This window comes from Urocitellus parryii, chromosome 4, assembly GCF_045843805.1.
Source record: "Urocitellus parryii isolate mUroPar1 chromosome 4, mUroPar1.hap1, whole genome shotgun sequence".
In the NCBI taxonomy this organism is placed as follows: Eukaryota; Metazoa; Chordata; class Mammalia; order Rodentia; family Sciuridae; genus Urocitellus; species Urocitellus parryii.
The window spans coordinates 193824154-193837812 of NC_135534.1; the positions used below are offsets into that span (position 1 = coordinate 193824154).

The 13659-nt window shown below is 43.2% G+C and overlaps 1 protein-coding gene across 5 annotated transcripts in view; it reads right to left on the reverse strand.

The window, feature by feature from the left end:
• The window catches only part of Astn2 (astrotactin 2), an 833116-nt gene that overhangs the window by 12382 nt on the left and 807075 nt on the right, over positions 1–13659 (reverse strand). For all 5 annotated transcript variants that reach the window (XM_026393328.2, XM_026393327.2, XM_026393326.2 and 2 more), the window contains 2 exons: positions 2224–2324; positions 201–384 (listed from right to left, as the gene is read on the reverse strand). In XM_026393328.2, coding sequence (XP_026249113.1) covers positions 201–384; positions 2224–2324 — 285 coding nt within the window. The remainder of the gene's footprint in view (positions 1–200; positions 385–2223; positions 2325–13659) is intronic.

Sequence of the window (13659 nt, forward strand, 5' to 3'; positions counted from 1 at the left end):
GAGTATATCCCAATACATTTTCAGTAAGAAGTGAATCTTGCTGCCCCTTTTCCATCTCTAAAGATGACATGCCTCTACTGATCATCACCTTTATTTATTTGATAAAGTTCGTTGTAAGTCTATGAGAAAAGGGTCCAGCAACACCAATCAGAAGCAGGAAGCGTCTGCCCCTCTCCTCAGGCTCCTAAACCCATCCATACCTGGGCCCCAGCTCATCCTCACTCCTCCAGACGAAGTCACCAAACTTTTCATAGTGGGAGTTGTAGTGGTGCTGAACTCGGAACAGCATGGAGGCTGAGACCTCCATCAGCGTGTTGTAGGCCGTCTGCTGCTCCTTTCCGCTCGTGTACCCATTGTACAGATTGTAGATCTTGTCAGCTATCTCTGAGAGGGAAGAAGTACAGAAACAGATCACTGCCCAGTGGGGAAAAGGGAGGGCAGAGGCATGGCTCATAACAAGGAGGTCACAGTTGTGCAGGACTTCCCTTGCATGGTCTCTGTGGACACAGACAAATCTTAAATCTGCCCTTTGTATGTCAATGACCAGTTGCACTTGATTTCCTACCTAGTAACCAAAGATAATAATGGCTACTCTGGGGGTGCACTGGAAGAGCTAAGTCAAAACTGAATGTGGGGCTTGCTGTACTTCACTGGTAGAGTGCTTGCCTAGTATGTATAAGGCCCTAGAGAAATAAAACAAAATGAATATACAACACTCAATACTCAAATACAAATTATTGATATGATTATTGAGCTCACGATTTAACAGAAATTCCAAACAAATGCAGAGGTTTCAATAAATTGACTTGGTTCAACTCAGCATCCTCATTCTACCTCCCCTCTGTAATATTTCCAACACATTTCTGTAATCAGGTCTGATAGGCCCCTGTTCCAAAATCTTTTAAAGAAAATTCTGACTCTTCTGCTTGCCAAGCAGGGACGTTCCCACTCCTGCGTCATTTCTACTAGCCAGTGCAGTGAGTTTGTCATGAGTAGAAGGAACAGTTCTTTACCTTTGAAGGCTCAGATCAAAATCTTGATGGGTTCCCAAATCATTACTAACAATAGTTACCTGTAGGAGAATCTAGAGGACCTTAGGACCAGGAAAAAAGATTCACTTTATATTATTTTTTCCCTCTAATTTTTATTCTTGTTTTATAATCAAGTGTATATGTTATTTTAAAGTAATAATAAAAATGTTATTTTAAAATAACAATGATTAAAATAAGAAAATATCCCAAATCTCCTTGCTCTTGAGGTCAATTTCCTCTTATCTGATAACACATGAAATTCTTATTATCAAATTTCTTATTAAGTCATATCTGTTTCTCCATCCAGAATTTAAACTCCAAAAAGGTAGAAATCATGTCTTCACAGCATTACTCACACCAGGGTTTTCGGGAAATATTTGCTCAACTTAAAGTGGGTGACCAGGACTCATGAGTTCCTATTTGTTATTTTTAATTTGCCGGTCTAGATGTAGAAACTGTATCAAAACATTTATATAGTGGATTTGATTGATGGGTTATATTTTTTAGGTCGTTTTTTTCAAGTGACCAGGAGCAGCAAAAAAAGTTTAATCTTGGGCTGGGGTTGTAGCTCAGTGGTACAGTACTCATAAACACTTGCAAGGCACTGGGTTCAATCCTCAGCACCACATAAAAATAAATAAATAAAATAAAGGTTAATTAAAAAAAAAGATGCAGTCATTGCCTTTTAAAAAAAAGTTGACTCTTTCATGCTAACTTGGACAGATAGGCATGGAGTAGCTCTATGATGAAGATTTGGAGGCCACCATGGAGTCAGAGGCCACAGTGTGCTGTGATCAGTTAATGATGTCTGCCAAGGCACAAAAAGGGTGAAGTAGTGTTCTAAATGCCACTTATTTGCCAGCTCTAGCATAGAGTGAAATAGAAGAAAATGGTTGGTCCCTAAGAAGGCCAGACTAAGGGGCTCTGGTACTCTACCACTCCTTACCCACTAGTCAGTTTTTCCACTGACAAAGATATTACTAGTCAATCTCAATTTTTTCCTTCATACCTGTGATTAATTTAGTTCCATGTTCTTCCTGCTTCCTTAGTTCCTTCGGCTTCTTCTCTCTGTGCTAATATGTGTGTGTGTACACATATGCACACACAGTGCTCGTTAGTGACTGTTGGATGGAGAACTTAACAGAGAGGAAATGTGAAACCTACTTGGAAAGTGAGGAGGCAGGTCACCTACCTTCTGCCTTGTTGTCATCCACCAGTGGACAGGCTGTCCTCAGGGTCACTGTGCTCAGCTCAGAGTGCCTCCCCCGTGTATCCACAGCATACAGAGTGAACCTATATCACAGCAAGCAAAGAGAGTACAAGGCTCAGACTTCACAGAAGGCACCAGAAGTTAAAGGAAGGAGCACAAAGTCATGGTACAGGACCAGTGGTACAAAGAACTCAGGGATGCTTACACTGCAAGGAAATGATATTTTTTAAAAAAGAAGGATAATTGTAAAACATTGATTGAGCATTGAATGCCTGCTGGGCACTTGGCACGTAGTCTCCTAATTTGCAATTAAACAAGCCTAAAAGGCAGAGAATTATTGTCACTCAAATTATATCAAGGAGGATACTGTGTAGCTTTCTGTGTTCTCATAGTCACTGGGGGACTGAATAGGGGTTTGAACTCAAGCAGACTGAGTCTAGGACATGAGAAGTCAGCCCCAGTGTGGCCCTATGGCTCTACACACATATTCATATGTTCTTTCATTCACTATGAATGAGTTAGTTTAGGTGCTAAGGTTATGAAGGTGAATAAGGGAGTCAAGTTTCCTACTTGCTGAAGACTAATCAACACATAAACAAAAAAAATCAGATAATGATAAATATGATAAAGAACAATACAGAATAATGTGAAAAAGTGGAATGTATGTGCATTCGACATGTAGTTCATGAAGGCCTTCTAGAAGAGGGAAAGTTAGAGATGATAACTGAATATTGAGAAAGAATCAGCTTATGGGAGAAAGACCTGGCAGAAGATCATGTCATGCAGGAAGATCAATGAGTGCAAAGGCCCTGAGGAGAGGAGGAGCCCAGACTGTCGAAGGAATAGATAGTTGGAGTGGATAGAGCAAAGTGAGGGCAGGTGGAAGGTCAGTGGGGACCTTGTATGTCATGAGAGGGAGCTGGGAGCTATTCTAGGTACAAAGCGTGTCCCTATGCTCCTGTGATGTCATCTGATGCCCCATGCTGTGTTGGTGGTAGTGGACATAACCCGTGCAGCCTCAGAAGGGGGAAATGGTAAATGCACACCTGGTGGATTCAGGTCTAACCAAGAGCACAGAAATTTTTTTAAAGCAGTCTCTGTCTACTTCCAGGGACACTCTGTGACTTTTCATATTTCCAGACTCTGAGTTCTAAAAAAAAGTTTAAGGAGGGAGCAGAGACTTTCCAGAGGAGGTGATGTCCAGTGGGTAGAGGACTCCCTATATTAAGCAGAAGACCCTAAACTCCTAGTGTTCCCATATTTTTGCCTCTTTCTTTAGTACCTCAACTAACTCATGCTATACAATGACTATATCACTACAATCGCCAAGTTTTAGAATGAGAGAGCACTGATTGTAGATATTAGGCACTTAATAACAATGAGTTTGTTGTATAAAGTAATTAACATATGCTAAGATTTTAATATGCATTAAGCATTATCTAAATAGTCTTACCTACTTGCTCACAGCCAATTCTCTCAAGAAATCCTTCAAGATAGGCATTATTACTCTCTCTATTTCATACCTGAGTCCCTGAGAGGGAAAGCAGCTTGCCCAGAGTCACACCGTAATTCCTGGACTGACCATTTAAGCCTAGGCTTGACTGACTCCAATGCTCAGGCATCACACCTCTGCCAGATACTTGCTTCTGGCCACAGGTCTGTAGCCCTCAACTTTGTGCAGATATAATTTCTTCAGCTACACTTGCTAAATCCCACTACATGGAGTAGTGCCCCCTCAAGAAATTTCCTGATTTTATAAAAGCATGCTGAAATAATCATCCTCATTATTTCCATCTTTCATAAGAAGAGACTAAAAATAAAAGCCAAGCAATTTTTCCAAATTCATAGATTTAGAAAAAGAACACGTCAAGCCTAAGCTCCGTATTACTCTAAAACTTGCACTTCTCACTTTCTGCCACCATTTCTGCTGTCAATGCTTTCGAGAGCCTGAGCCCATGTAGCTTCAATGCCCCATAACTTCATGCCTCAAAGGTTGTTTTTATAAAAGATTCCATGAATCAAAACTTGAAAAGGAACAGAAGTGTGACAGAGGAAGGAGCCTGGTCTTGGAGATAGTCATAATTGGGTTCATATTCCAGTTCTACTCCCTTAGTCTGTGACCTTGGGGAAGTCACTTCACCTCTCTAAGCTCACTTCACCTCTCTGTACTGGGCATCTGTGATAGGCAGACTGGGATGCACCTCGCCAGTTTGGGGTGGATGGATATGAAAAGTGAGCCTTTTCTGAAGTGAGTTATCATTGGTAAGCCACACAGAAGCATTGGTAATAGGACCACAAAGAAACTCAGAGATATGAAAACAGGCTAGTGGCAAAGTGAGGAGGTAAGACACTGAGGAACATTGCGAAAGCACTTGCCATCCACACACCAACTCATCTAGAAAGCTGCAGAGGCAGGATCCAAACCCTAGCCTGCATGCCCAGGGGTACTCCTCAGTCTGAGTATAGCTATCTCCCTCATTCCATTAGGCATGTGATAGGCAATCAGTAAAGATTCATGTGAATGAATGAACTTGAGTGCACTGCATCTCATTGTTCAACTTGTTTCTCCATCAATCGAATGGGGAACATCTGACAGACAGTGCATGGCTGTCTCAAGAATTACACAAGCGAGGCATGAGGACAAGGTCTGTAATGCCCAATTCTTTCACTCCTCACTTTCATGGATGATTGTAATGCACCAATTGAAAAAGTAAATAGAAGGAAGGGCAGCAGAGGAAAGGAATCGGGGGATGGGGAGGGAACGAGGAAGTACTGAGGACTGAAATACGCATTTCTGGATATGTCGCAGTGAACCCCACTATTATGTGTAATGGCAATGCACTAATAAAAATACAAAAAATAAAGATCACACAATTTGTACAAGAATATATGTTTTTAAAAAAATGTTTCACTAGAATCTGAAGAGAAAGAGATGCATTTCAAGGAACACATGGAAGGTTTGTAGTGAGTGAAATAAACAAATGGAGCCTCCAGGTAGAAAGCTTGAAATAATGTTTAACAGGGCTTTCCCTTTGGCCACTTATGTTTTGGGGGTGCTTCTGCAATACATTTCCTCCACCAGAGGAGCAGGATCAACTCTCTGCTTCCCGGGCAGCACAAATGGCAGCCTGCTGGTGCTAGAAGTAGTCTTGTGTTTTTTAAGTTGTAAAACCTGGGTATAATTCCTGTTTCCTCCCATTGCAGGCTGAGCATTCTTTGGGAAGTCACTTCACTTTCTCTGAGCCTGAGTCTCCTTACCTGTAAAATAGGTTGAAAGTATTCATATCTCACAAGTTGAGGATCAAGACTCAATGAGAGAGTCATCATCATAATAGGCCTGGTTCACTCTTTGTTCCTTAAAAAGTAGCTTCTAACTTTATTACTGAAATAATCAAACATGTCAGTGGAAGCCTCAGGATGCAGGAGACCACAGGCTGCCCTGCTTGGGGTGGGGGGCGAGCCAAAGAGGAAGATGTCAACCTCACAAGCTTGGGTCAAAAGTCACAAGGCCATAGGCTTTCTGCCTGTCTCAGCTGTAATTGTAGAACTGCTCCAGACACATCTGAAAGCTGTTAGAGGACCAGGCTGGGCCTGGAGGGGCTCTCTGTGAGGGGGAGAAAGCTGTGGTCCTTGATAATGAAGAAGTGGCTGGGAGAGATACAGAGGAGGAGGGAGGGAGGAAGGGAGGGAAGGAGAGGGGGAGGGAGAGAGGGGGAGAGGAGGAGAGGGGGAGAGGGGGAGAGGGGGAGAGGGGGAGAGGGAGAGAGGGAGAGAGGGAGAGAGGGAGAGAGAGAGAGAGAGAGAGAGAGAGAGAGAGAGAGAGAGAGAGAGAGATCTTTGTGTTGCCCAGGGCATTAGGAAGGGTGTTGCTACCTCTGTGAAGCATCCTCTCTGTGAGGCAGTGATAATGTGAACTAACACTCCTGAGTCATCACCTAACTTTGAATCCTCATTTCAGGAGTGGAAAAAGCAAGCCCCAGAAGGGAAGGTGACCTGTACAGAGAGCCAATGCCAGTAAATTCAGAGGGAAGACACCAGCCTGCCTGGTCCCTCCTCCCGTGTTCCTGAACATGCTGCTATCATGCTTCTTGTGCAGCTGGTGACCTAGGTCCACATCTACTTATGGGAAGCTTTTATTATAAAAGAGGTGGCCCAAAGGGTCAAGTTGAATGGATGTTTTAGGAACATGAACCTCAAGGCCCAACCCATTACTATTCTTTACCTAACCTTGTTGCAGAGAAAAGAACACTGGCCTCAGAGGCTCAAAGCCTGAGTGTGAGCCCAAAGACAGTGGTGTGAGATCTTCAGTACCTAAAGTAATACGGTCTTAAAACACTGAGAAGCATAAAGGAGCAAGCAAATAAACAAAATACCATGTGGGAAAGCCTTGGGATGGCCTCTCCAATGCATTTTCAGGGTGTCTTCATCCTCATTAGGACTTTGCCATCCCTCCTCGGCCTCACCATCCCCAGGACAAAGTCTATCATTCTCAAGAGAAACTCCTAACTCGGAGCCCCCATTACAGCTCCTGGATGTCCATCCATTCAACATACAATTCGATCCTTGAGCCCCAAATAATCTCTAGCTACAGGTCCAAGCTTGTTTGTCCATCTCTGCTCCCTGCTGTGTCCTTGTGGGATGCATCCAATAGCCAAGACTCCAGACACAGCTCCTACCTCTGCCTTGGCACAGGCTGCACCTGCTGTGTGGGCTGCTCTTTCCCTTCCTCAGTTGACCCCTCCACCTTGTCCCTGAAGCATCTTCAGACCTCATCTTCTTCGGGAAGCCTGTTTGGGCCCCTCTGAAGAGCTGCTTAGCCTTTCTCTTTCACAAGCTTCACCTACCATGTGGCTAGGTGAGTGCCCATTTGCTTCTCTCTTGCTCCTCTGAGTCTGTGAGTGTCTACAGGACCAGAAGATGGCTCTGCCCATCTCTAAACACCTACGCCAGGTGTACCAATGCTGAGCCAATACCGGCCAGAGTGAGTTGCAGACTGAAGGGACAGCACAATTGTTTTGGCAGTTTCATTTCCCTTTTCTGGAAATCAGGTTTCTCATTTGTAAAATAAATGATTGAAGGGTTATCAGAGGGGAGGGGAATAGAAGAAAGGCTAAAGGCCTGACTCTAGAATCATATACTCTGGTTTTAAATTTTGCTCCCCCAGTTTTTGCCTCTGTCTCACTTTACACACCTGTAACTGGGGATAACAACATGACAACCTACCAGGCCAGATCGTTGTTGGAATGAAGGCAGAAGTTGCATAGAAGTGCTCAGCATGACGTCTGGCAGTCAGAGAGCCACAGCCATGGGCATTATGATCATGTGCTGCCCTAGACACTGACTTCTCCCCCACTTGAAGCAAGTGGCCCTACTAGAGATCAGGGAGAGTGGGTGGAAAGGGACCGTTGCTGGTCCCATTCAAGACCCCCAGACCTCCTCGCTGCAGGGGTGAGAAAATGAAACCGAGAAGTTAATTGGCGGTGAGAGCTTCTCACAGATCTGACAGGGGGTAAGAACAAGGACAGAACCCCAGAGGCCCACGTCAAGCCCAGGTCCCCGAGAGTACAGGAGAATGCGTTTGAAGTCTCCAGGCCAACGCCTGCTCTTCCCCAGCCGCCACATGATTTAGGCATTCTGGGGAGGCAAAAGTCTCCTCGCTGATTTGAAGGGAAACAGATGTTTCCAGGCCAGAGGCCCTGGTCTTGTAAAATGCTCCTTCCCCCCACACAGCTTTGGCAAACAACTTCCCATTAGCTCACCCCTCCACCTCCACCACCATCACCCCCCCACCCCATCCCTGCTTTCCTAAAGCACAATGCAGCAGTCAGAGGTGGTGGGAGAACTGAGAAGTCCCAGTGCCAGCTCTGGGTCTGAGCAGCTGGATATCCAGGGACATATAACTAACCGTCCTTCTCTGAGTCTCTGACCCAAGATCACCTCTGAGGAATAGGTTAGTTCTTATAGTCTGGGGGTATTCTCCATTGGAGACTGTGGCCAAGAGTATGGGCTTGCAAACTAGACAGCTCTGGGTTTTCATCTGGGCTGTACCAGCTACTGCACAAGTAGCAACTTAGCCACTGAGCCTCAGTTTCTGTATCTAAAATATGAGGACAAAAGTTTCATCCCGTGGGATTCAATTTCCCCACTTGTATTAAAGCTTCTTGTAAACAAAATTGAGTAGCATCCCTTTTCTCTGGTACTACCCACAGTGCCCAGACAGTGTGCATCCAGATTTAAGGGAGCAGGAATGTCTACAATCAGCCGTTGGTAGGAAAACTGCTAGACACCCTGTACTCCAAAGGCTCAGGTCTCTACTTCAGCTCTACCCAAGTGGTGGAAAGAGTATTCAGATTTTCATGACATAAGAGGCGGGGCCCACAGGGCCTTCAGGGCTTGCCACCCACTCTAAAACCTGATTACCCAAATTAAAATGTTGGTTCCATAACCTATTGTCTTTATAACCCCAGGTAAGTGAATTCACCTCTCGGTTCTTGTCCTTAAAGTGTGCATGATAGTATTACCTATCTCAAAGGGATGCTAGAGGCATAACATACTTAACACAGTGCTGGCATGTGGTAGGTGCTAAGTAAGTGTTAACTATGATTCAATGTGTGTATGGTTAAGTTATTCATCTCTCCTATAATGGATTTAACTCCCCCCATTTTTTTGATATTTCACCTTGAATGAGGAGTGAACTCATGAGTGCTTTGACTAACTGAAACACAGTGAAAGAGATACTCTGTCACTTCCAAGTCGGGGTCTTACAAAGCAAGGCAGCCAGCTTCTACCTTGCTTGCTAAAAATTTCTGGCTCTGAATCCTGAGCCTCCGATAAGAAACCCGGGTACTCTGGGGTTGCTGTGGTGCGAGGAAGCCAAGCCACGTGGAGAGGTCATGTGCAGGAGCTCCAGCAGGTCTGGTGCTGAGGCTCTTGACAGATTCATGCAGGAGACTTCAAATAGTTTCAACCCAAGGAGTTGAGTCACCACAGGTTTGAGTGCTTGCAGCTGAGGCTTCACACTTCAAGGAGCAAATGGAGTCCAACCTGCTGTGTCCAGTTTGAATTTTTGAAACACAGAATCCATAAGGAGAACAAAATTTGTTTGAAGCTGCTAAGTTTTGGGGTCATTTGCTATGTCATCAATAGTAACTGTAACAACTTCCAAGCATCCAGAGCAGGGTCAGCAAACCACAGCCCATGGGCCAAACCTGGCCTGCGGCCTGCTTTTGTAAATAAAGTTTAATGGAAAACAGCCACGCTCCCTTTTTGTTTGTTTTTAATGTATTTTCTGTGGCTGCTTTCACACTAGAGAGACTGTGACAGAGACCATGAGGTTCACAAAGCCTAACGTACTTACTTTCTGGTCCTCCGGAGGAAATTGTGCAGACCTTGCTGTAGAGTTTTGGCAGTATTTGAGGCATGAGCTCTTTCTCACAATATCTCATTTGCTCTCAGGGTTAGAAATCATTTCCATCCTATAGATAGGCTTAAGAGTTCATGTGACTGGTCCAAGGTCACAGCTCTTCTGTGGTCACCTGGTTGGATGTCATAACTGCCTGCTGAAAACCTAGACTCTAGTTTGGGTGCTGACTTTGAATGATGAGCAGTGTCCTTGGGCAGGTCCTACTGAGCTCTTTCCTCCCTTTTCTGGCCTGGGACATGAGGACACTGGCCAAGGTGATCTGTAGTGGCTGCCAGACTCAGATATCCAGGTTCCTTCATTGGGTGCCGACTACCAGGCAAGATATCTGTTTCCTTTAGTTCAGGAATATCAAAAGGAGCCTTGGGAATGAGTGAGCAAGGGATACTACAGGTTACTGCTCTGGTCTACAAGTGGCCCACTCACCCCCTAGCACCCCAAATTCACCTTCCTACCTGCCAACTTAGGCTGACAACCCATGATTTCTGCCAACATAAATATTTAATTCTAGTGCCCAGCATAGAGATATTGACTCAATTCTAGTTACATTTCTACTCCAAACAGCCCATCTGAAGAATGATTGGGAGGCTCCGGCTAGGACAGAGTTGAGGCAGTCTGTGGTTGTCCTCTAAGCACCAGCTTGCCACACTGGCATGCCCTTCAACCCCTCCAGGGGCATGAGCTGGCAGGGAAGTTGGGAGCTGGCAGGAGGCCAAATCTGGAGACCAATATTGGTGCTGAGCTCAGACAGAGGTGACAGCAATCTACAATCAATTCAACGATCACCGCTTTACTAGCCCTAAACTCACTGCCGTTACACAACTTCCCAAAATTCACAGTGCCATGAACACTCCAACTCTGAAATAAATCATTACAGTATTGCCATGTAAAATTAAATAGACATAAATTAATTTACAACTCATTCATGTTGAACATGTTTCCAGTACCTGATGGAAGAGTGGATGAATATTTATTCCAGCACCTCCCCTGTGTGTGCCTCACCACAAATAAAATACCTCCTGAGCCAGACACTCTACTAAGCAGTGGAGTATAAAAATAAAAAAGAAGAGTTCTTGCTTTCATGGAACTCAGAACTGCAGACAGATGGGCAGGTGGATAAGAAATGGGATGCAGTAGCACAAAAGTTTTTAATAAAAATGCACTTGAGGCTATGTGTTTGCTTTCGATGTTTCCCTTCTTCCTTCTTCCAAAGCAGTGGACTAAATCTTGAAATAGGTGCTACCTGGATGGACTCTTCTTAGGTTGCAAACTGGGGTTGTCAGTTCTCTACAGGACTCATTGTTTTCTCTTTTGAAAAAGTGGAGGCAATTTTTGCCCTCCCATCTGGAAATCCTTTGAGAAGTGAATAAGCCAGAGGATTTGGATAGACAAAACCCATGCAAATGTTCTAGTTCATTTATTCACTTTCAAATAACCTAACCCCTTTTAAAGAAAGATTCAGTCTAAAATTTAGGTTGGCTTTAGTAGTAGTCAATATCCTTGACCTTCATTTTTTCCCCCTTCTTGGCCCTCTCCTCCTATGTTTTTTTCCAGGGGGGTGGATCAAATAATAACACATAGTTGGATCAGCCATTGTTCCTAGTTGGAATATGTTCACTGCTTAATAGGTTGATTCAAAGCAAAGTATGCAGATTAACTTTATGGTCTCCGGATAAAAAATGAACCATGCACAGAATGTCTAATTATCCCCCTCCAACCTGTATTCCTTAGGTCTTATCCTATATCTTTATTGTATACTGGACCCACCTCTGAAAACCAGATAGAATTTTTAAACAACTTCAGTTATAGACACAATTTTGTGCCAAGTGTGGTGGCACAACATTTGTAATCCCAGATATTTAGAAGGCTGAGGCAGAAGTTTTAAAAGTCTGAGGCCAAAGTAGGCAACTTACCAGAACCCTGTCTCAAAATAAAATTTAAAAGGCTGGGTATGTATCTCAGTGTTAGAGTACTTGCCTGGCATGTACTAGGCTCTGGTTCAGTACCCAATATTGAAAAAAAAAATCGCAGAAAGGCATAATTTGAAAGTATGTTCAATTGCGAGACAGAGAACATGATTTGTGAAGAATATAAAGAGAGTCTAGAGAATGGGAGAAAACCTTGGCCACCTGCACCTCAGATAGAGCATTAATCTCCAGGGTATATAAAGAACCCAAAAAACTTAACATTAAAAAAAGAAATGCCCAAATTAATAAATGGGCAAAGGAACAGACACTTCACAGAAGAAATATGATAGGTCAACAAATATATGAAAAATTGTTCAACATCTCTAGCAATTACAGAAATGCAAATTAAAATTACACTGAGATTTCATCTCACTCTAGTCAGAATGGCAATTATCAAGAATACAAGTAACAGTACATGTTGGCAAGGATGTAGGGGAAAAGGTACACTCATACATTACTGGTGGGAGTGCAAATTACAACCACTATGGAAAGCAGTATGGAGATTCCTCAGAAAACTTGGAATGGAACCACCATTTGACCCAGCTATCCCAGTCCTTGGTATATACCCAAAGGACTTAAAATCAGCATACTATAGTGATGCAGACACGTCAATGTTAATAGCAGCTCAATTCACAATAGCTAAGATATAGGAACCAACGTAGGTGCCATTCAACAGATGAATGGATAAAGAAAATGTAGTAGATATACTTAATGGAATATTACTCAGCCATAAAGAACAATGAAATCATGGCATTTGCCATTAAGTGGATGGAACTGGAGGCTATCATGCTAAGAGAAATAAGCCAGTCCCCAAAAAACAAAGCATGAGTGTTCTCTCTGATATGCAATGCTAACACACAATAAGGGGGGAGGGAAGAATAGGAGTTCACTGGATTAGACAAAGGGGAATGAGAAAGGGAGGGGGTGGGAATAGAAATGAGAAGAGTGAACCAGACATAATTTCCTATGTTCATATATGAATACATGACCAGTGTGACTCCACATCATGTACAACCACAGGACTGGGAAGTTATACTCCATGTTTGTATGATATGTCAAAATATATTCTACTGTCATGTATAATTAAAAAGACCAAATAAAAAAATGTTAAAAAATAAAATGAAAAGAGAACATGATTTGTAGGTTTTGCTTTGTCATTAACTGGCCATGTGGCTTTCATCAGATTATTTGGCCTTTCTGTACCTATCTGATGATAACCCCACAGGGACGCTGTGTCAACCAAATAGTCATTTTGGATATAAGTGTGTTAGAGATTCCACCCACATTTTTTGGGCAACTACTTATCCAGTGACAGTGCTGGCAGCTTTTGTTTGCCTTCTATTCTCTTTACAATTACCTAAGAAGTGTGTGGGATTAAATTCATTTTACAAGGAGACGAGTGGAAATTTGAATTTACTTTTTCAAGGCTTCAAAGATAGTAGTAGTAGTTCTTCAGGACTCAGCATAGGTCCACTCACTCCATGTCCAGTGTTATTTCCAAATCAACAGAATTATTATTATTTTTCGGGTATATCTGTAGAACATCAGGGTTTTATTTACAAGTACAGAACCCTATTAAGTTCCAATAGGAGTCCTTTTAGCAGATACAGTGGAAATAGTTTATAGAATGGTGCATGAAAGAAATCAATCAGCAGAATTATTATGCCGTCATTGGTCCCAACTAAATCTTATGTCTCAGTTCAGAGGAGGTTAGAGTTTATCAGGAGGATGAACTACATGTCCCCAACTTTTGATAAGGAAGAGACCTCACCATAGAAGCAATATCACTTTTCTTCCCAACACTGATATTGTTCCTCCTCCATGTCTGATCCTAATGCCCCTTTTCTTTGATGGTACCTTTGGACATCACATTTTGTCAGAGCCAAGCCCAGAGAAGGAGACGCCAAGCAGAGACCACTGCCTTGGATTTGCCCTTGGATATTAAGCTAGGGAACACTATAGACAGGGTAGTTCTTACAGATTTTAAGCTGAGCTCAGTCCCCACCTCAGAGTCAAGCTCTGCTTTCCCAC